Here is a 21,919-nt window from a genome sequence, read left to right as displayed (position 1 = left end):
AGTTCCCAAGGTTGGTGGTGCGTGGGCAATTTAAGGAATTGTTAATTTTTCTCACAGTGACAATGTTTATTGATTACCATCAGTTACCATCAGATAGCACATTGCACGTCCACCTACCTATTTCATAAAAATAAATACATAAGCTGATATACCTCAATAGCTAGAACACAGGAATCTTTAACAATGATTGCAGTTTCTATCATTGGCTGCACTGAGTACTTTATGTACTTTTATTTGTATTTATAATTCAACTCGTGCTGATATATATTTTTTTATATAGAATAGGAAGGCGGACGTGCATATGGGCCACCTGATGGTAAGTGGTCACCAACGCCCTTAGTCATTAGCATTGTAAGAAATGTCAACTATCGCTTACATAGCCAATGCGCCATCAACCTTGAGACCTAAGATTTTATGTCCCTTGTGCCTGTAATTAATTACACTGGCTCACTCACCCTTTAAACCGGAACACAACAATACCAAGTACTGCTATTTTGCGGTAGAATATCTGAGTGGTAGTGGGTGGTACCTACCCAAACGAGCTTGCACAAAGCCCTACCACCAGTAAATGAAAACCCGTAAGGAAACCTGCACGTATTAGATGAATTATGATAAATTATGACATATGGCCTTGAAATCTTTTTTTTAATAAGAGAAGCTTTTGCCCAGTCGTGGGACATTTCCTGTCTTATTACATTTATGTATTATTTTTACAGAACCAGAGACAAAATTAGACAATGGTAAGGAAATAACAAACAATGGACACGGGGAAGCAGATCAGAATTCTAATGTTGTTGAGAAAATAGATCCAGATGCAGACGATAAGGAGATACAGTTGAAGTTGCAGGTTGGTGACTTATGTCTGTGTGAATATTTGATTATCAATCACATTTCTGTTTTAACTTGTTTTTTTTTAACAAAAAATAATATTTTACAATATATTTGATACTTAGTCATTAAAGTTTCAGATACTATTTTATATTCATGTTTCTATTAGTACGAACATCAGGCATCCCAAGGTAAACACAGGGTTATAAATTTGATGTATTATAAGAAAAAAAAATACATTCAAACTAATTAATTTAAAGACTAAAATTTAAAATAATTAACAGTGAGTGAGCCAGTGTAACTATCCCGCGGTCGGTGGTGCTTTTCAAGGGATGGTTAATATTTTCACAGGACCAATATAGTGAGAGTTTATTTATACTTTATTTATCTCGTTCTCAGCTAATAAAATCTTCGTGGTGCGGCTTAGTATGGGGTCTCTCAGTGTTAGCGGAGGCCAGCATCGGCGAGCTGGAAAACATTTTACGAGCCATACAGACATTGGCAAGGGTCAGCGGGAAGGTAAGAAAACCCTCAATATCAATTATGCTAACAAGATTATAATAAGGCATGTATCGTTTCTATGTCGTCGTCCGCCTGTCGTCACTACATGGCGCGCCCGCAGGTGGGGGTGACGAACGCGCGCGACGCGTGCATCGGCGCGCTGTGCCGCTGCGCGCTGCCGGCGCAGTACTGCGTGCCCGTGCTGGGCGCGCTGGCGGCGCTGGCGTGTCCGTGGCCCGCCGCGCGCGCCGCGCCCGCGCCCGGCGCCGACCTGCGCCACCACGTCGTGTGGGTCGGCACGCCGCTGCCCTGCGCGCAGCCCACCGGTCGGCCTCCTGCACACGTACTACGCTAGCGACGCACACCTGCCTTCGTATCGATACGTTTATTCATCGACTGCTACGAACTATATTATTACACGATCCAAAATAAATACAAACATGCGATGATTTTTGTGTACGATTAGTAGCCGTCGTTGTTTTTTTATTTTCACATTTAAATTCTTATTTGTCATAAATATATATTATATCGAAGTATACTCTCGCAAGCTCACTATTAGTATCAGTAGTTTCCTGATGGAAACACTAATATATTACTTAATGAAGTGGTCACCCCACCCTTATCACACCATCGTACCAATTGTCCGGTAATAGTATAAACTACAATGTTACCCTCTCGGCTCGCCCTCCCCGTAGGCCAGCAGCAGTCGTTCGTGATGGTGACGTCGCGCCACGTGACGGCCATGCGCGCGCTGCTGGCGGCGGCGCGGCGCGACGGGGACGCGCTGCAGCACGCGTGGCTGCCCGTGCTCACCACGCTGCAGCACCTGGTGCGGGCGACCTCCTCCGACTTTACATATTATAGTGGACTCCTGTTAATCGCTTTTGAATCGTGATGTTACAGGACTCGATTGAATATAATGCTCCTACCGACTCGAAATATAGATTCTATCGAGAAACAAGAATTAAAATTTCGATTTACTAGTTAATCTACTCACATCGGGCAAAGTTATAAAACATAAAGATTTGTTAAATAAATTCATTATTATGAAAAACTTAATGGAGTTTGTCTAGATTTAAAACCGCAACCTTCGTCTAATATCTACATATTCTGTAGAACTGCACTCAAGTGTGAATCACCGATGCTTGAAAGTTAATCACATTTTCCCCTCTAGGTCTGGATACTGGGTCTGAAGCCGTCGACCGGTGGCAGTATGAAGGCGAGCCGGGCGAGTGCGGACGCGAACGCTGTTATGAGCACGTCGGCTGTCATGGCGGACTTACCTGGTAAACGAATATTTAAACCTAATTCAATCCTTCAATTATTATTATTATTAATAATTTATTATAATAAAAAGTCATTCCATAAAATCGCTTTTTAATAATTCCATATGACATTAACAGAACATAGCAATAATTTTATTTATATAAATATAGAAATATAGAATGTAAGAATATATTTCTTTGTCATCATCATCATCGAATCACAAAAATAACTAAATCATATAATTCACATTTTTCTCACGCATGTATCCTCTTTAAAAACAAGAAGAAATCAATCTAGTAATGGTGAAATAAAAAAAAGTCCTAACATGGTAGGGGGTTCTTACCTAGTAGGGAGAAATTAACGGTTCGCCATTGAATCTTTATTATAGATTTCATATTGTGAATGAATTCATCTTGAGAAGCCTAATATTTTGTATCCCTTTTGCAAACGACAATTTATGTTCAATTAGTTTTCGTCCGCGTGTTATTGGGTCAAGTGTTAGATATCCAAAAAAAACGTATTTCTTCCCTTAGGGCTCAAGCTTGATTCATACCAAATTTCATCAAAATCGGTTCAGTGGCTTAATCGCGAAAACGTGACAGACATATAGTTACTTTCTCATTTATAATTTAGCGTGTAGGCTAATCTTGAGATACTGAGGCGTATATTATTCAGAGACGGATTCAGGTACGAGGCTAGCCAATACTCTCAGACCGAAGAAATAATATATTTTTATTTAAGACACGTCACAATTATTTGAGTACCCAGTACTGACTGATCAATTACATTATAATAATCTAATAAGAAATTTGTTTTGATGTCGTCATCTTGCCAAATATGGATATAATTACAACTAAAAAGGCGATGCGCTGACAGCACAATAATACTAGTATATACTAGTATATATTATAGAAGTGTTGTGTTACTGCGTGAGAAGTTTATGAATATCTCGAGATGTGTTGTAATGAAATTATTTTCAGGTCAGCAAGTTCCCGTGGCCGAGTCTCTCGGAGTCATGAGTGGTATATAAAGTTTTATAAACTCTGTGTCTATTTGGAATGTTTCACCGTTTCCGTTACGTCGTACCGCACATTGAATTTCTCAGCAGCCTTAATGATGTATATTATTTATATTACTTGTTTTATGTATTTAATTTAAAGCTTATGTTTTTATCTTTATATAATACATATTTCTCAAAGGGCTTAATGTGCAATAATGATGCTTTATCATAGACGTTTTTTTAAATTAAAACACCATTCCAATCTTTCAACTAATTTTAATATATCATTAACATGTATAAACAAAAAGAAACGTTATTTAATTGTCATTGATCGCTTTGGACAGCTGAGCTCATATATTTATAAATATATATCAATATTTTTAAATAAATTGACAGTTGACAGAAGCTGTCAGTTAAATTGCATTAAACAAAACAACAGTCCAGAGTTTCACGAAGAGATTTTTTAGTTTATTTCAGAATTTAATACACACATACATTACTAATATCATATTAACAATGCCAAAAGTCGTGAAAGAAAAAACAAATACACAAAAAAAACTAATTACAGATAACATATACCTGTCTTCTATGGATGCATTCATTCTTTATAAGATTTTGAACGAAGATACATTTGTTTGCATGTGTGCTTCGAACAATACATTCAATGTGATTCCAAATAGACACACATGGGAATGGAATAACGTCGTTGTACAATCGACGTTACGTGGTTGTAATAAGTTCGATAATACAACGGTATTATCGAACTTATTACATGTCGCTAGGGGTTCGCTTTTGTCCGTCTTCGCGCTCTGGGATGGAGCTTGCTGGCCGTGTTTTTTATATTATTTAACATGCACCGTTATTTTCGATTGCATCGCATAGACATATAATTGTATTTTAGTTTTGGTATTGTATGATTGATTTTAAGTTGAAATTAACTCTTTAAATAGTAAATAACACAAGGGACTATTTTATTTACTACCTTATAATAATATAAACGCTTAATATTATAAACGTTTTTATCAAGTTTTCAAGGATAGCGGTTCCTTCATTTAGCGGCGTTACAGTGTCGATTATTGTCATTGAGTGTTGTCTATGGAAACAAGATGGCGTGGTTTCTGCCCAGCGTGCCGGCATTTTCAAATATAGAACGACACGATATAAGATGGCTGTTTTTATAAGACCGCTTTGTGACGGTTTTCTGCTATCCAAAAAAAAACAGATTTTAATTTATAAAAATGACTTAATTTTTTTTATCATACAGTATCAATAACTATACAATTATTCAATAATATCGAAAAATATACAAAAACCGAGTTATAAAGCACGTCTTGCATTTACATATATATAAACATGCTTAGGAATGCCACGCTCAAATATATAATGAAAGACAAGGTTGCACAATGTATTAATACATATATTATGTATTTATTTGGTGACATATATGCTTCTAGAATGAGCATGTGAAAGTAAGTAAATATATATAAATATGTCTATTTATTATACGTATCGCTATTTATTTCAGCATTATCGGCTATGTTGTCAAGAGTTTTCGAAGCTTCCAAGAACTTGGACGATGTAGCTCTTCATCACCTAATAGATGCGCTCTGTAAGCTCTCCAACGAGGCCATGGAGCTCGCGTATTCGAATAGAGTAAGTAATATCATCATGACTATGCAATCGCTAAACTCTCTATACTTTTCCGTTATTACATTTTAACTATTTAGTTCAAAAAAAGATGGGATAATTAGTTTTTAATTTACATAGGAAGTCAGCAATAGTTTGTAGTTTACTAAAAAGCTAATAAATATTTTATGTAATTGATATTATTTAATGAATACACAGGAGCCATCTTTATTCGCGGTCGCTAAACTCCTCGAGACGGGCTTGGCGAACATGCACAGGATAGAGATAATGTGGAGGCCGATCACGAATCATCTCCTTGAAGTAAGTACTTGGAGCAAAGTTTGCACTTGGTGGTGGGGCTTTGTGCCCTTGCACATCTTGTAGGTACCACCCACACATCATATATTCTACTACCAAATCGCAATGCAGTATTGTTTTGTTCCGGTTTGAAGGGTGAGTGATTCAGTGTAACTACATTTACAAGGGACATAAAATCTTAGTTCCCGATGTTGGTGGCGCGTTAGCGATGTGTGTGATAGTTAATATTTCTTACAATGTCAATGTCTATCTATGTATGGGCAGTGTGACCACTTAACATCAGGTAGCCCACTTGCCAGTGTCAGGTACAAATAATACAATAAAATATTTGTATAAAAATTAAACTAATTTCTAAAATGATTGTGACTATATGTTTTAGTTTAATCTATTTGTCACGGATCGCCTACAGGTGTGCCAGCACCCCCACATCAGGATGCGGGAGTGGGGCGTGGAAGCTATCACGTACCTCGTGCAGGCCGCTTTCCAGTACCACCACAATAACCCCGGTCTTGTCACCGAGGTGAATACGATGAAGTTCTATAATAATAACGAGTTATTTCAATTCGTTCTTTTACTTCTTTATTGATTTGGATATGAAGTGATATCAATGATATCGAAACATTTGGAATTGCAATGTGTGCATACAAAATATATTCTCCGTACGGCGTGGCAGGCGCGCGAGCGGCTGGTGCTGGAGCCGCTGGCGGAGCTGTGCGCCGTGCGGCACTGCGACGTGCGCGCGCGGCAGCTGGAGTGCGCCGCGCGCCTGCTGCACTCGCGCGGGGACCAGCTGGGCGCCGCCTGGCCGCTCATGATGGAGATCATCTCCGCCATCAGCGACCACCACAGGTGACCGACGTTCCTTTCAAATACCGAGTCGCTTAGCGCACATCAGAAATGTTTTACGCAAATGTTAAACATCATCGGTCGACAGTGAGCAGCTGGTACGTTCGGCGTTCCAATGCGCGCAGCTGGTGGCCGGCGACCTGCTGGGCTGTGCGGGGCCGCGCTGCCTGCGCCGGGTGCTCGCCGCCGCCGCCGCCTTCGCCCGCCAGACCAAAGAATTGAATATTAGTCTCACTGCTGTGGGCTTGATGGTTGGTGCAAGCCACGACCATTAATATCTACTTTGCTATACGTATATAAACGATGAAAATGGAGTGATCACACTTAATATAACAGAATCAGTTAAGCTATATTTGCAAAAAAATATACGGTACTGAAATTTCTAGGCCAGGGATTCAATTATATAATATATACTTTCGAATGGTCATGTTTAAATTAATTGTAAAGCTAAAAAGTGAAGAAACTCAACAGTTGCTTATGTCAAATCATTGATATTTATAAAAAAAACCCTAGATACACAGTCACGAACAAAAGTAACACTCGAAACTGTCACTAAACACTCGGCATTTATATATAAGTCGTTATAGTTATACAATAGACAATTTTTTTGCAAATTCAACCATACGCGGATTGCCTAAAATTGTTTTTACAAAGCGGTGTATAAAAAGCAATAAAATTTTACAACCGAAATTATCCGATAGGACAAGGCATGGAGTGGAGACGAATATTATTTATACTGTTTATTTTTATACGACATTGAATTAGTTTTTAAGAGTTTGTTAAATTGTGTTCTAAACACGTATTTATACTTTTATCTCAGTGTAAGTATGTTTTGGGTAAGACATGTGTATAAATAATTGAAACAAATATTTACTGGTAATATTTTTTTTTGTTTCAAAAAGTATTAGTAGAACATTTTATCAAAACTACGTAGGTACCTGTTTAGTTTAGGGTGTTATATTATATTGGGTAGCGAGCTACCAGCTCGGGAAACTCGAATTTTTCAAGTTTCAGGGTGTATCTACTATGGATCACTCTTAAAACTTTAAAAATATAATAAATTTATTAAACTGTCATGGCAATAGCAGGAAACACATTAACTTACTTGGAATAAATTTACTTTATTGTAGAGTTGTCTTTTTGAATTCGATTTTAAGTTTTCTGTTGTTCTCTATGCGATATAATGTAAACGAACGTGTATAAACTTTTCTATAAAAGCTTTTATAAGATTAATTTTTTTTATTTCTAAATTAAAAACTATATTATAATATATAATGTATAAATATTTTAACAAAAACTTTAACACAAAAAAGTTCAAAATTATTAATTAAAAATTTAAACGGAGGCTTAAAAGGCTTTAAAAGGAGGCTGTTATGCATAGTTCGTACACTAACAATGCGGTCATTGAAATTTGCCCTATTACACTTAGACCGATGAGTGAAGTTTTGAGATAAATTAATCAAAATCACATATTGTGGTCTATATTAAGTCATAAAAACAACAAAAACAAATCAATAAACACTTTTTCTTATCGATAATACGATATCCCATACGTTTTTAACATTCTTGACGTAATCTTTTTACAATTTCTCAACAAACACTTCGGCATTTTTAACGAGCGTGCAGTGACGCTGGCGAAGCGAGACTATTTTAAATGGGCGCACAATCTTGAATTGTGCGCTCATTTTATGCGGACGTTTTTGAGACGCTGAGTGTGTATCTTGGGTTTTTTATATATCAGTGTGTCAAATTAAATAAGAGATTACATTGATTGACATGTAGATAGATTTGCCTATACAATTAGTCTATAAAAATAAATTGAAATCAACTAGATCCTAATATTGTCGTTCTGTGACCAGTGGAACATATCCGACTACCTGTACCACAACCGCGACAAGCTGTCCGCCGCCCTGAGCAGCGAGGCGGCGGCCGCGCCCGACGCGCAGCCCGACCTGCCGCCGCTGGACCGCCTGTGGATGTGTCTCTACATACGCCTCAGTGAGTACCTCGCGCACCACTACATACACGAGCGTGACGCATGCGCAACTATACGGGCTCAACGCATACTTATAAAAAAAGATAATGGCTTAGTGTAAATATGAAAATCATATTTAAAAAAAACTACTTCGTCAACTTTTTTACTAAAATACAAAAACAAAATATGGCTACATTTTCCATTACATTCCAATGTTATAAATACGTTACTTATTTATTTATTATACAAATTCTTTAGTACTCGTAGAGTCAGTAGTAGTAGAGTAGAGCTGTACCGTCCCAGCGTGTCCGCAGGCGAGCTGTGCACGGAGGCGCGCGCGCCCGTGCGGCGCGCGGCGAGCCAGACGCTGTTCAGCTGCATCGGCGCGCACGGGACGCTGCTCAGCAAGCCCGCCTGGCGCGCGCTGCTGGCCGTGCTGTTCCCCATGCTGGACCAGGTCGGTGCTGCCCGCTCGCGGACCCTGTGCCAAATAAATACTCTTCGATGCTAGCACGAGGCTCGATTATCGCGGCACTAACGTATCTCTAATGACCGAATGGATGATTGAATTGAAAACGAATGATTCGATTGCGATATTTACTATAAGGTATTTTTAACGGCTCGTAAATATCCCCACTGCTAAACGAGCTCCTCTTCTGTTCAAAAAAAAGATTTGGGGCACTTCAATTCCTTTCAGCGTTTCATTTCACTGCTCCACTAAACATATGGCACAGTGTCATGTGACCCTCATGAGGTACTTCACCGTTGACTACGAGATGAATTATAGAAACCAGTGAAGCACTCAAAACAAACTGTGACCTTACTCAAATTCGAACCACAAAATCTTCAATAAAGATTAATCTGCCTTACTTATAAACTTCGCTTAACGAGTGATTAGTTAAACAATGCTGTCTTCTTCTTTTGAATGTGAAAACAATAATGACAAAAAGAGAGAAATCAGTGTTTAGCTAAACAGCCGCTAAGCAACGTTTATAAGTATGCCCTTGACAGTCTTGATATTGAACCATCTGAACTCATTTACTTATACATTTTACTACATAATAAACAGAACTGTAAAGCAACCTGCAAGGCGTAGTGCACGCTAATATCACACTAAATAAAATAAAAGAAAGTATAAGAAAATAAAATCGATTCTCATTTCGTATTTAAGGTTCAAAAGCAGTCTAACATTGCCAGTTCCGAGAAGGTGGACACCGGCGAGCACATCCTCATCCACCACACGCGAAACACCGCGCAGAAACAGTGGGCGGAGACTCAAGTACGTTGAAATTACTTTGTTTCTACTATAATAACAAAAGAAAGAATTTCTATAAATCAATCTGAGTAACTTTATTCAAAGGCGAAATGTTGCCAGCATTCAATGCGGTCACGATTTGTGGTCTAGCTATTTTTATTTTCTATTTGTTTGAATTTAAGGCTGTAAAGTAAATAATTAGATATATGTTTACACTTATATAGGAATATTGTTGTTCACGAAGGTTCTAACGAGCATTTCGACTCGTCATTTTAAAATATTTACTACATGTAAAGTTATCACCAGGAATATTGACTCAACCGACAAGTTCAGTAAATACATTATTTGGATTATAATATAAACATTATTATGTACAATTTAATTTTTGTATAATCTTCTGCATGAGAATAAACGCTAAAACTAAAGTACAACAACTACGAAGTCTGGACGGGCAGCTAGTGTTGTATATATTTTTGGTAGTAATAGTTAAATTAAGAACAATTAATATATATATATAATAAATTAAATTTCCATGAAAAAGAATTATTGTTTATTTTTTCTATATTAAATTAGCATTTTTTTTTCAGGTGTTAACACTGTCAGGCGTATCACGGGTGTTCCATTCCCGTTTTCAATTACTGACAACAGTTGGGGACTTCAACAGATCCTGGACCGCGTTACTTGATTACATTACCGATTTCGCCTTGCGCAGGAGTCATGAGGTAAGATAGCAACATTTACAATAAATTTTAAGATTCAATCGAAGATTAACAAATTATTAAAAAAAAATTGTGGTCAAATCAGCTTATCTAAAATCTTTTTTTTTATTAGATTAATCTTTCTTCTTAACGGATCTTTCATTTAAAAAGATAATTCTTTAAAAGATATTTTAACCGCAAGTCAAGTCAAATGTTTAACGTAGCTATATACATATTGATACACTTGAAGAGAACTACACGTGTCTCTTGAATTTCTGCCACATGTTTCCAACTTTTTTTTTTAACGAAAAACGCGTTACGCGTTTCCCCCACCGGAACAGTGGGGGGGGGGGATGTGGGCTCGCCGGTGTCCAAGGTGCCGAAGAGCGCCACGGGATCGCTTTCTCATGCTACCGTGGACATGTTTCCAACTAACCAATCCGTAAAACGCATTAAAATAATCATATTATTTTTCAAAGTAATTTTTTTAGACATGAAGAGAAAAAAAATGATTCATGAATTTAATAGCAAAAGTATATCACTTATTTGATTTTTTTAATGAGTTTTAAATACTTTAATTTTTCTGCTTTTCAAGTTACCAACAAATGTAATAAAAAAAGTCATAAATTAATTGATGCATCCGGGGTTAATGTTCAGTTACACGGCGTTTCGACAATAAATATATATTTAATTATAACGGTATCATTTACACAGCATTTGTATCGTACTTATATATTTATAACTCCATAATCCCAGGTGTCAGTAGCAGCTTTGAAATCATTCCAAGAAGTGGTGTCAGCGGCGGGTCGCGTCGAGGGCGAAGCCCCGCGACGCGTGTGGCCTGCGGCGTGGGCCGCCTGGACGACCATCGCATCCGGCGTCGGAGGACCACCGCCCGGTATGTAAAGATTATATGGAAGAAGACTATTTTTATATATTATTACTCGGTAGTAGGACCTTGTGTAAGCTCGTCTAGGCTTGGTACCACCCGCCCATCGGAAACTCTACAGCTAAATGGCAATAAGTATTGTTGTGTACTTGGCTGTTGCTCTTTTTTATTTCTAAAATACATATATTTAAATATTGTATATAATTGCTGCATGTAAATTTTAAAAACTACTTCATCATTCAATTAAAAAAATATCAAAAGTCGTGACGAAGCTTAAATAAAGTTGTGTAAATATTTCAGTTTCAGAAGACGGGAAGCCGGTGGAGCTGTACGCGCCGTCGCTGAACTTCCTCACCACACTAGTGCAGATCTTCCCGCTTATCTTCCAACACATACGGCCTACGTGAGAATTATTTCGTTTAATAATATAGATTTTCACAAAGTTTCATAATAAATTCTTTTGTTACTATACGGTGTATAATAATAAATATGTGCCGTCCCATCGGATTATGAGAGTTAGGGAATAGAGAGTGCACCTGTGTTTGCGCACACATTAGTGCATTATAATATCTCCTGCGTAGTTGGCTAATCTCTCTTGAGATTGGCCGCCGTGGCCGAAATCGGTCTGGAGGACATTACTATTATTATACGGTGTATTATAAAATGTCAGTGTTGAACGTATGACGTCGTTGCAGGTTTACGGCAGAGGACGTGCAGAAGCTCGGCGAGTGCCTGTCGAACGTGTGCAGCGTGGAGCCGTCGGCGTCGGCGCTGGACGGGCTCGGCAGCGGCGCGCCCGTCAGCCTGCACGCGCTGCACTGCCTGGACACCGTGCACAAGGAGGCGCTGGCGCGGCACGAGCTGCTGGGCGCGCTGTTCTCGGCGCTCATCGCGCTGGCGGGCGCGGCGGAGCAGGCGGGCTCGGCGCGCAGCCTGGCCGCCGCCGCGCGCCTGTACCGCGCCGCGCCCGGGCCCAGCGCGCAGCACGCGCCGCGCCTGCTGCAGGTGCGCCGCCGCTGACCACTGATCTTTTTAATGTTTACTAATATGTATATTGATCCGAGCGGTGACGGTGAACACGAACAATTAAATTGCTAACAATAAACTCCCCTCCAGGCTCTTCACACAGCGGTAAAGAAATGTTCACCGGACAAGAGACGGCGAAACAGCGACAGGGAGCGGGACCAGCCCGACGAAGCCACGCAGATCGCCTCGCTACTATTGCAGGTGAACTGGTCAATTGAAAAAAATATATCTTTTTTAATAGTTGTAAAAAAATTTATTAAACAGCTTAAAACAGATATCGAACATCATAATGTTTACTTCTTCAAAACCTTATATCATGTCATTAATGTTCAGTTATCATGGACGTTGTATGGTTTGAAAAACCGATCCACCTCGTTTGTCCCGCAGGTGCTAGCGACGGGCCTACCACTAGCGAGAGAAAACCCTGACGAATATGCTGAATTTTGGGAAATTCTGCCCACCGTTTTGGAGACGTTTATGTTTGAGCCACCGTAGGTGTTAATAAATTTCTAATATAATCTAATATCTACTCCACCACACCCCTAACGGTCGGGTTCCGTGCGGCAGCGTGGGCGGCTCCGCGCAGGCGCGCGAGGTGGTGGGCGTGGTCCGCGACGAGGTGCTGCGCGCCGCGCCCCGCGCGCCCGCGCCCGCCGCGCGCCGCCTGCTGGCGCTCGTGCGCGCCGGCTCGCTGCACCACCACGCGCAGCCCGCGCACTCCGCGCACTCCGCGCACTCCGCGCACCAGCTCCTGCGTGAGTTCCACCTGCTTTCTACTCCGTGCTGCGTCCTTTGGCTTTCAATTCGATATCCCCCCGGCGTTACTTACAGTCTAGTGCTGTGACGAGCCTACGAGCTATAATAACAGTTACCTTTATAGAGAATGAGCAAGAACTTAAGGAGAGGGAGGAGTTTGCGAGAACTTGCTTCGAAACGCTTCTCCAATTCTCCATGCTTGAAGACATGGACTCCATAACCGCCGCTGAAAGTAAGTAATTGTCAATATCCTTACTATATACATATTTAATTATTACTCATTCTTTACTTTCTTTACTTTGTTCGTTCAGACTTATATTATCAGTATTGTACGTCAACGATAAACGAGTGAAATCGTTATTATTTGAAATTAAAATAATCGCACCATTGTCTTGTAAAAACGGCATGTTTTTTAACTAATTACATAATATGTACTTCGTTTGTCTACAGACGAAAGCGACCCATTGGCGATAATGCCATTATTAGATCGATTTCAAGAAGTTATATCCAGGTATAATAAAGAAGAAGACAGCTCGGAACCATTACCCAGGTAATATAATGTGATAGATTTTGGTGATATTTAATATGAATCGATCAGATCTTGCCGGCATAGTTTAACTGTTACTTTGTTTTGTTTAAACTTTTTACTACTTTTCCCTTCTTAGATACAAATCTTACTGACTATTCAGAAAAATGTTTTTTTTTGTAATGTCTTTCTTTAAGTCTATAGATTTTTTTAGTTTTTTATCTCGTTTTGTTTTTATTTTATCAATGTTTAATTTTTAATATATTTATTTTTATTGAAAAAAGACACATAATATTGGATTTTTTTTATAATGAAACACTTCTAGAACATTGTAATAATGAGAAAAATAACTGTGGATAAAATAACATAAAATGGGTATATTAAAAATAGTTCTTTCAACGTTAATATCGATCAAATAGTGGGAAACCCGTAATTTCACGGGACTAACTGAGCTAAACGTGTAACGACTCACCCACGCCTTGTTCCCCGACTGCAGACAGCAGGCGTCGGAGGTGTCGTTCGTGCTGCGCGCCGTGGCCGCGCTGGCCGCCGCCATGCGCCGCGCGCCGCCCTCGCGCGTCGACCGCGCCGCCTGGACCAAGCTCATCGGTGCGTGCCAACATACCGACTCGACGGAACGAACGAACTTCGACTTTAAGCCTATATGTTTCAGTTTCAATGTCCAATGGTCATCGGACTTTCCCGAACTACAAGTCGAACATTTGAGCTCGATTCTTAGTTTTTTTGACGGTTCGATAGACTATCTGAAGGCTAATTAAGCGTTTCAATAATAAAAGGCCCGTCAAATGCAGTCTTTAAAATTTAAAAACATCGCATATGTACCGATTAGCGTATACGTGATGGACGATGCATTTTTTACTCTATCCAGCTTTTGAAACTAGTAAGTGTAGTCATATAGCGACGACACAATTAGAAGGGGCATTATCTGGTGAACAATTGTATGGTAATCGCCGTCACCGAAACGTCGGCAGACGTGTACCCGTCGCTGGTGCGGCTGGCGGGCGGCGCGCGCGTGTGCGGCGCGGGCGGCGCGGGCGCGGCGCTGCGCGAGGCGCTGCTGCAGTTCGGCGCGCTGCTGGCGCCGCCGCCCGCGCTCTAGCGCCGACTGCTCTACACCGCGCGCGTGTAGAGCGCGCCCACGGTGCGTCCCCGCTGCGTCCCCGCTGCGTCCCCGCTGCGTCCCCGCTGCGTCCCCGCTGCGTCCCCGCTGCGTCCCCGCTGCGTCCCCGCTCAGCGGCCCGGTGCTCTGTGCGATTCCTTTTGCTTACGTATTGTCTAGTTATTCGTAGCCTTCTGACCCGTAAGCGGCAAGCAAATGGTAGCTCCTGATTGCTCCTCGTAGACGATTCGTAAGCAAAACGAATCGTGTCACGGTTGTAAGATATCCTACTATATACTAAATGGTAGTAAAATATACTACTAATAGGCTCGAGAACGGTAGAACAATATCCGTTACACGCTATGAATTGAGTGTCAACTGAGTGATTAATTCCTCTGATATTGCCAGTATTTTTAGATATATGTGATTGCTTGCCAAAAGGTATTCACTGTTGTTTCATTCCTCTGCCTTTTTACTACCATAAATGATTTCAAAATATATGATAATGATGTCCTCCTGACCGATTTCGGCCACGACGGCTAAACTCAAGTGAGATTAGCCAGCTGCGCAGAACAGACTATGGTACTCAGGTGTACACAAACACAGGTGCCCTCTCTGTTCCCTCACTCTTATAATCTGATGGGATACTTTCCGGGATACGGGAGTTTACACTGGGTACAGGCCCACCAACCTAGGGTTTTAACCCAGGACCTCGGGATCTGCGAACTTGTATCTAGCCACTAGAACCACTACCAACGAGGTACACAAAAGTATTTGGTACTATATGATTGATTAATAATAATAATAATTTTCCATGTTTTCAGTTTCGTGTCAAAGATGTCTCCGTGACAACGTAGTATGTAATATATAAAATAAAGCGTTAAACATTGTTGATAGTTAAATTTTGAACCTTATCGCAGAAGATATAAGGTAGATAGTTGTTCATTATTTTCTCATTGTATAGACTGAACTTATTTATTTGACAGATTTATATGATTTGAAATTAATGTAAATTATTTTTGAAAACAGTGTCATATGTTTATAATTTAGTTAGAAATAAAATATTAAAAAAAGGAAATAATTCACACTACTAATATTTATGGATTATATTTTTTAATCAGTACTTATATTTGTATATGGAAAAGAAAGGTTGTTTTTTAATAGAAAATACTCTTTGATACAACGACAGATAAGAAATTGTACAAAGGTCCTTAAGCAGATGATTTTAAAGAATAAATAATAAAACCATAAATGAGCTAAACAATATAAATCAGTAAAACACTATTACTCCTTTAAACGAGTTTTTACTATTTACCCGAATAGAATAACCGAATATGGTCAGTAATAATGTCATAGTTTTGGAGATATTTGTAATGTTACCTTAATATCTCACAAAACCCATCTACAATATGATTTTTGATATTTGAAACAGCCTGCATAAAATAACTTATCAGCATTTCTTCTAAAACGATTTTAAATCCATTATAATTTATATGCTATCATTTTATTTGTATATATTTTAAATAATTATTATATTAGTTATCGCTATTAAAGGGTACACCCTTACTTGTGCTAAATGTGTGTCTGTTCGTGTAAAAGGCACTCTCTCATAAAACTAAAGTCGTTTAAAATCTTATTTTGGGTTCCTGTTATTGACAAATTATCATTTTACGAACAACTTTTGGTTAATTTACAAATTATATTTTCATTACTTAATATAATAATTATTTGACAAACAATTGATTTTATACATAATATATTGGTAAGGTTATATAAAAACTTTTTTTTTTTTTTGTTAATTAAAGTTTAACATTTATCGATAGTGTTTTTGTCAAATTATATTTTATAAAACGATATGTTTGTTACCTGAATAGTTTTTTTTTTAAATGATAATTTGTCACACGGCTCTTGTCAAACATAATGGGAACCCTTTAGTTTCCGTACAGTTTTCGGTTTGTGCAGTCAAATTGTTGAAGCTATTAGCAACAAGCAAACTTGCACCGTTTAGTCGATTGTCTTTCTATAGCGACTTCACTGCTCAAATCCGGCTGCCTTGGTCGCTACGTGTAGACTAGATAAAGCATAAGTGTAAAAAATATATACATCACATATCTATAAGTTGTGAAAAATATCGTGTATATTTCATTTGTTCTGAATATATATATATATATATAGAATACATTAGATAATTATAAGATATCTTCCAAATTTGCCCGAAAGATGGCGCTAGTATTATATAATTGTTACTTTTATACATTAATATTAAAAATGTGTAGCGTCACTGTGTTTAGAATCGGTTAAAAATACACGTTTACTAGATAGCAATTCAATCTAGGTTCTTTTAATAAATTATGATAACAATACTACCAAAATTCCAATTTAAAAAATGTTAACAGTGTCTTGCTTAGTGTTGTCAAACTGTTACCGATATTTGCTATAATTTATTAATATCATCGATTTGTTATGATGTTTTTTTATTAAAACAAAAGGACTTCCGTGTTCCTAAAACCGTACGCGCCAAAAACGTACGCCAAATATTTTAAAGTAAATTATTTTGAATTATTTATATTAAAAATATAGCAAATGCGTTCCATTTTTAATGATATCTCCTGAATAAGTTACATGTAGTCGTCATTAAAAAATATATTAAGTCTCTTCGAACAGTGTATACGATTTTCAACATAATATTTATTAGATTACTGTACGTATTACTTTATTTAATTTGGTATATATGCAAATAAGAAAGAACAATATTGATATTTATAAAAACGATATAAATATGTATGCTTCAAATGCTTAAAAAAATTTTGACAGAATATTTCTATAATCATACAATGAAAATAAAAGTTGTGTCATTTAGTTTTACAAATAATTTATTGTGAACCTTTGAAATAAGATATATGTAATATCAATTTTACGAATATAATAAAACAATGCAATAATTCAATAAGATAAGTATAATTCACTTGAAACGGAGAAGTAGACAAAACAAGACATAAAAGTTTAAATACAGACATTTTCAATAATGTAATTGTTCTTTTGAATGTTTATAAAAACGTAAATGAAAAAAAACTCTTCAAGTCATTCATGTTATAAGTGACAGTAGTGTCTTATATGAGCACATCACACGCTTTCTCTTCATCATTCGTCTTCATAGTAAACCATCTTTACTATATTTCACCATTAATTTTATGTTCATATTCAAAGATTATTTACGTTTGGCAATATTCCAAAAGTATAAAGAAAATAACGTCAAATTAATGTTTAAATTTTGTGTTTTTTTTTTCATTATAATTATGAAATCTTAACGTAAGTTCATATTCTTGTTATTTTTTTTTATTGTTTTCTAGCATGGATTAATAATCTCCATGCATTTTTGCCACGTCAATCACCGGTGTGTAGTAAAATCAATGCTAAAGTTCACACGAAATCAATAACGATTCGACCTAGATCTTCATAATAATATAGAAAGTTACACTTTTATCTTTTTTTGTGTCCACATTGATACTAATCCATCACTTAACTATTAGATATTACGGCCTCACTTATAAACGTCGCTTAACGGCTGTTTAGTTGAACACGCATTTCGCTCTTTCTGTCATCATTGATTTGGAATTCGAAAGAAAGAGACAGCATTGTTTAACAAATCACCCGCTAAGCAGCGTTTATAAGGCCTTTAGTTTTTAGCTGTAATCTGTAATGAGAAAAAAAATCGTTTTTTTTTAAATTACAACTAAATTAGTGCACGCCTCTGCTTTATTATCTGAAATAGTTACTAATAGGGCTAACATATAACCGCATAGTACGAAGTAGTTAAAGTGTATTATTCCAGTAAGTTAATTAACATTTTGGTAGATGACAAGAAATTATTTAATACTTATATATTATGTCGAATTTTATTTTCTGTACGAAAAAGGAACCCATGTCAGTGTCTTATACAGAATGAAATAAATCATTAAAGTAATTTCGAATTTTATTTTCAATAATAACCTAATTATAGTCATTCACTGAGCCCAAACTGTAATCGTGATTGATGATTAAATATTGTGATTGTAATCGTTAATTATTAATTACTTTATGCCCTGAGTACCTGCCTCATGTTGCCAGATCGTGGTGAATGTTTTTATCGCATAGGATATTTAATATTTTTTCATTATTTCAACTGTGCGAAATCGGGATAGCTTTTTATATTACTAAATCTATTATTTTAGTAAGTATTGCGTAAAGCATTTTTTAAATTTATTCTGAATCAATGAAATAAACTAATTAATTGACTTAAGCAAACATGATGTTTCCCTAACCAATCCTTGGAACGAGTATGAGGTGGCTCTTATCGACGACCATGACCTACATGCGCGAAATGCTCGCAGAGCCAACTACAGTGCGGCTAACTTATGCTCATGTATTTAAATTTTCAGACATATTCACTTAGCATTAAGAAGTCTTAGTTCCGTAGTACTTATAGACAAAGTCATATACTAATATTATTACAGATGCTAATGTAACTCTGCCTGTATATCAGTGATGCTTTCACTGCTACGCCCTAAACCGATTTTAATACAATAGAGGTAAAATGTTTTCCTTTATCGAATTTTAACCGAGGATCGCGGATTCAACCCGGGTTAACACCATTGAATTTTCATGAGCTCAATTTGTGTTTATAATTCGAAAGAAAATATTGCAACAAATGTGTTAGATGAAAACCTGCCACTGTGTGTACAGCAACCGGCATTGCAGCAGCGTGGTGCAATATGGTCCTAAACTTCTCATCAAAAAGGCAGGAGGCCTCAACCCAGCAGTGGGATATTTACAATCTGTTACTTTTTTACTGTACCTACGTAACAAGATATATAGTTAATTGCTTTTATGGACTGTTATGCACGTTTTTATATAATTAAGCAAAAATAATCGAGTTGTATATCTGGACATGTAATTTGTCAAAAAAACATCGTCTACCGGTGTTGCAAGCTAGTAAGGAATAAGTACGGTAACGGCGCAATTTATAGTGGCATGACTATGTATAGAAGAGCGGCCCCATACCTCGTTGAAACTATTTTGAGGTCGCGCGACATGTGTCTGATTTAATGTATACTTTGTAATTAATCAATTAATTATAATAAGGTAGGCGTCTGTCCCACAATTGAATCCCGTACCTTGCGAACTTTTGAATTACTGTAATATATGAGACTAAATCTTTTTTCTTTCTAAGTATGGCATAATTTATTTTGGTACCTATTTACTCTACTATATCTTTTTTTGGATAGGTATATTTGTAATAAATTAAATATATATATATATTATTAAATTTACATTCATATATAATTTTTATTTATTAAAACGTTTTTGTACATTATTTATAATGTACATATAAATCCAATTTTCCTTATAATCATTAAAATACGTACCGAAAAGCAAACACTGTTCGGATCTAACCTCGATTTTATTGTAAAGAATAATACAAGGAAAGCTTAACAACAGATAGTCGTTTATAATGAAAGTTGTAAAGTCATTATAGGTCGATAACATGCGACTCGCGACTGAAGGAAGAGAGGCGAATAGTTAAATTTAACAACAGTTCAACGACCAGTAACCTTAAAAATTGAGACGAAAATAGCTCGCCATCGTGGTCTTAGACAGATGTTTTATTTATTTGAATCTAAAGCAGAAAAGTTCGAGTTAATACGTTTATTTTACAATTATTGAGATAGATAATCTCTTAAGACATCAAATGTTAAATAAATACATAGGTATCGTTCATAATACTTACTTGGTAGTTACAACAATTTATTCGAGTAATAAAAATATTAAAAGAAATTAATTGGTGAATTAGAAACATATGTTATATAATATAAAAATTAAATATAGTATAGGATTCAATCTTGATTTTCGTATTGTAAAGGTTAGTTATAAATTAAGCTAAATTTTAGGCTAAGAAAAGTAAGCTTAGAATGAAAAAGCTGAAAAGTTTGCAATTATATATATTATGTTTATAGAAAATAATAAAAAATAAGAGAAGCAGATTGTATATTTCGGCTTCATATTCTCTTGAAAACTAGTTTTGTTCATTTCCTTGTTCGTATATTTTTTTAGACTACGTAATATTTCTGAAATTATGTCACCATTCATACGACTTGTTGATGACCATGTAAGGTAATGCGGGCGGTGATGTCAGTTCGCCCACGACGGGTCGCATTAACATAACTATATAATATACGTAGGTACATACTTGTGTCGTGTTGTGTAGGATTACGTCAAGGATGCAAGTGGGCTGTTTGGGCTCAATAATGGCTCATTGACCACTATTGAACCTACTACAGTGTTATACCATATTTATTCATACTTGTATCTAACCACGACAATTGTACATAAATATTAATAATTAATACGAACGCAATCTGATTAGAAAATATATCGAGGATAGAATCCTATAATTAACATGTACATGGAGCTTCACCAGTCATGATATTTTTTTAACGAATTGAATATAGGCTTAGAACAGCAACTAAAGTAGGTACCCAGTAACTTTCACCCAATAAATATTCGGTTGAATTGCACCGATTTTAATTACTTTTTACTGAATAGTGTACATTTCAAGGAATGGAATAATTATTATTGAAATTCAGTGTAGTTAAAAAAATATTAAAAATCAATATAATTTTATTTACTTCCATTCGAAGGGTCTGTAATAATCAAGTCCTAGTATGTATATTAGAAGGTTTATACAATATTCAAACACGCTATTGTCCTTAAAAACATTCCCTGTTCATGTTACTTTTAAAAATAATGATTGGAAAATTTAAAAAAAACTTAACTTCTAATATTTAGACTGCTACAAAAACAATGTTGTTGTATATCAATTCTACCAACGTTTTTCTATAATAATGTTTCTGATGTTATGCTCGCCATACTCAGCTTTTGATCCGTATGAGGCAAACAATTCTTTGTAATAAGCACGTCACCAGCTCGTCGCGAACAAAGCTATCTAATTATACATAGGAATGTTCACTTGTTTACGAAGAATAATTTTGATCTATAAATAAATTTCTGTGAACATGAGACTTCCTGCGTATAAATGAGTCATTATTAACGCAAATAAGTCTTGTTGTTTTGAATTTAAGCATCTTATTCGAGCTTTTGACACATGATGCAAATTGAATTATTCATGAATTTAATAATTAATACTTAAATTGAATGAGGTTACTATTTTTAAAGAGATACTTAATTGTGTTTTGGCAGTAGATATCTAGGTATTTTATAAGTTTTGATGTAAAAGAAAAGAAACAAGAAAA

At 36.7% G+C, this 21,919-nt stretch overlaps 1 protein-coding gene across 3 annotated transcripts in view; it reads left to right on the top strand.

The window, feature by feature from the left end:
- LOC126777967 (protein MON2 homolog) overlaps window positions 1–18,594 on the top strand; it is a 33,932-nt gene extending 15,338 nt beyond the window's left edge. Inside the window, exons 14-39 of one of the 3 annotated variants that reach the window (XR_007670108.1) lie at window positions 717–847; window positions 1,228–1,347; window positions 1,451–1,655; window positions 2,025–2,158; window positions 2,504–2,615; window positions 3,576–3,617; window positions 5,121–5,248; window positions 5,441–5,542; window positions 5,949–6,059; window positions 6,213–6,388; window positions 6,474–6,636; window positions 8,245–8,383; window positions 8,675–8,817; window positions 9,532–9,639; window positions 10,203–10,337; window positions 11,070–11,211; window positions 11,503–11,605; window positions 11,898–12,207; window positions 12,319–12,429; window positions 12,616–12,719; window positions 12,796–12,983; window positions 13,109–13,216; window positions 13,435–13,534; window positions 14,007–14,119; window positions 14,503–14,779; window positions 15,455–18,594. Coding sequence is in view for 2 of the 3 variants with exons in the window: in XM_050501319.1 (XP_050357276.1) it covers window positions 717–847; window positions 1,228–1,347; window positions 1,451–1,655; window positions 2,025–2,158; window positions 2,504–2,615; window positions 3,576–3,617; window positions 5,121–5,248; window positions 5,441–5,542; window positions 5,949–6,059; window positions 6,213–6,388; window positions 6,474–6,636; window positions 8,245–8,383; window positions 8,675–8,817; window positions 9,532–9,639; window positions 10,203–10,337; window positions 11,070–11,211; window positions 11,503–11,605; window positions 11,898–12,207; window positions 12,319–12,429; window positions 12,616–12,719; window positions 12,796–12,983; window positions 13,109–13,216; window positions 13,435–13,534; window positions 14,007–14,119; window positions 14,503–14,630 (3,356 nt within the window). In the remaining variant the exon portion in view is untranslated. The remainder of the gene's footprint in view (window positions 1–716; window positions 848–1,227; window positions 1,348–1,450; window positions 1,656–2,024; window positions 2,159–2,503; window positions 2,616–3,575; window positions 3,618–5,120; window positions 5,249–5,440; window positions 5,543–5,948; window positions 6,060–6,212; window positions 6,389–6,473; window positions 6,637–8,244; window positions 8,384–8,674; window positions 8,818–9,531; window positions 9,640–10,202; window positions 10,338–11,069; window positions 11,212–11,502; window positions 11,606–11,897; window positions 12,208–12,318; window positions 12,430–12,615; window positions 12,720–12,795; window positions 12,984–13,108; window positions 13,217–13,434; window positions 13,535–14,006; window positions 14,120–14,502; window positions 14,780–15,454) is intronic. The other 2 variants (XM_050501319.1, XM_050501320.1) reach the window with 2 other exon arrangements.
- The last annotated feature ends 3,325 nt before the right edge of the window (window positions 18,595–21,919 follow it).

Source organism: Nymphalis io, chromosome 24, assembly GCF_905147045.1.
Source record: "Nymphalis io chromosome 24, ilAglIoxx1.1, whole genome shotgun sequence".
In the NCBI taxonomy this organism is placed as follows: Eukaryota; Metazoa; Arthropoda; class Insecta; order Lepidoptera; family Nymphalidae; genus Nymphalis; species Nymphalis io.
The sequence above is the reverse complement of the archived record's forward strand: the minus strand, read 5'-3'. Positions and strand labels throughout refer to the sequence as shown.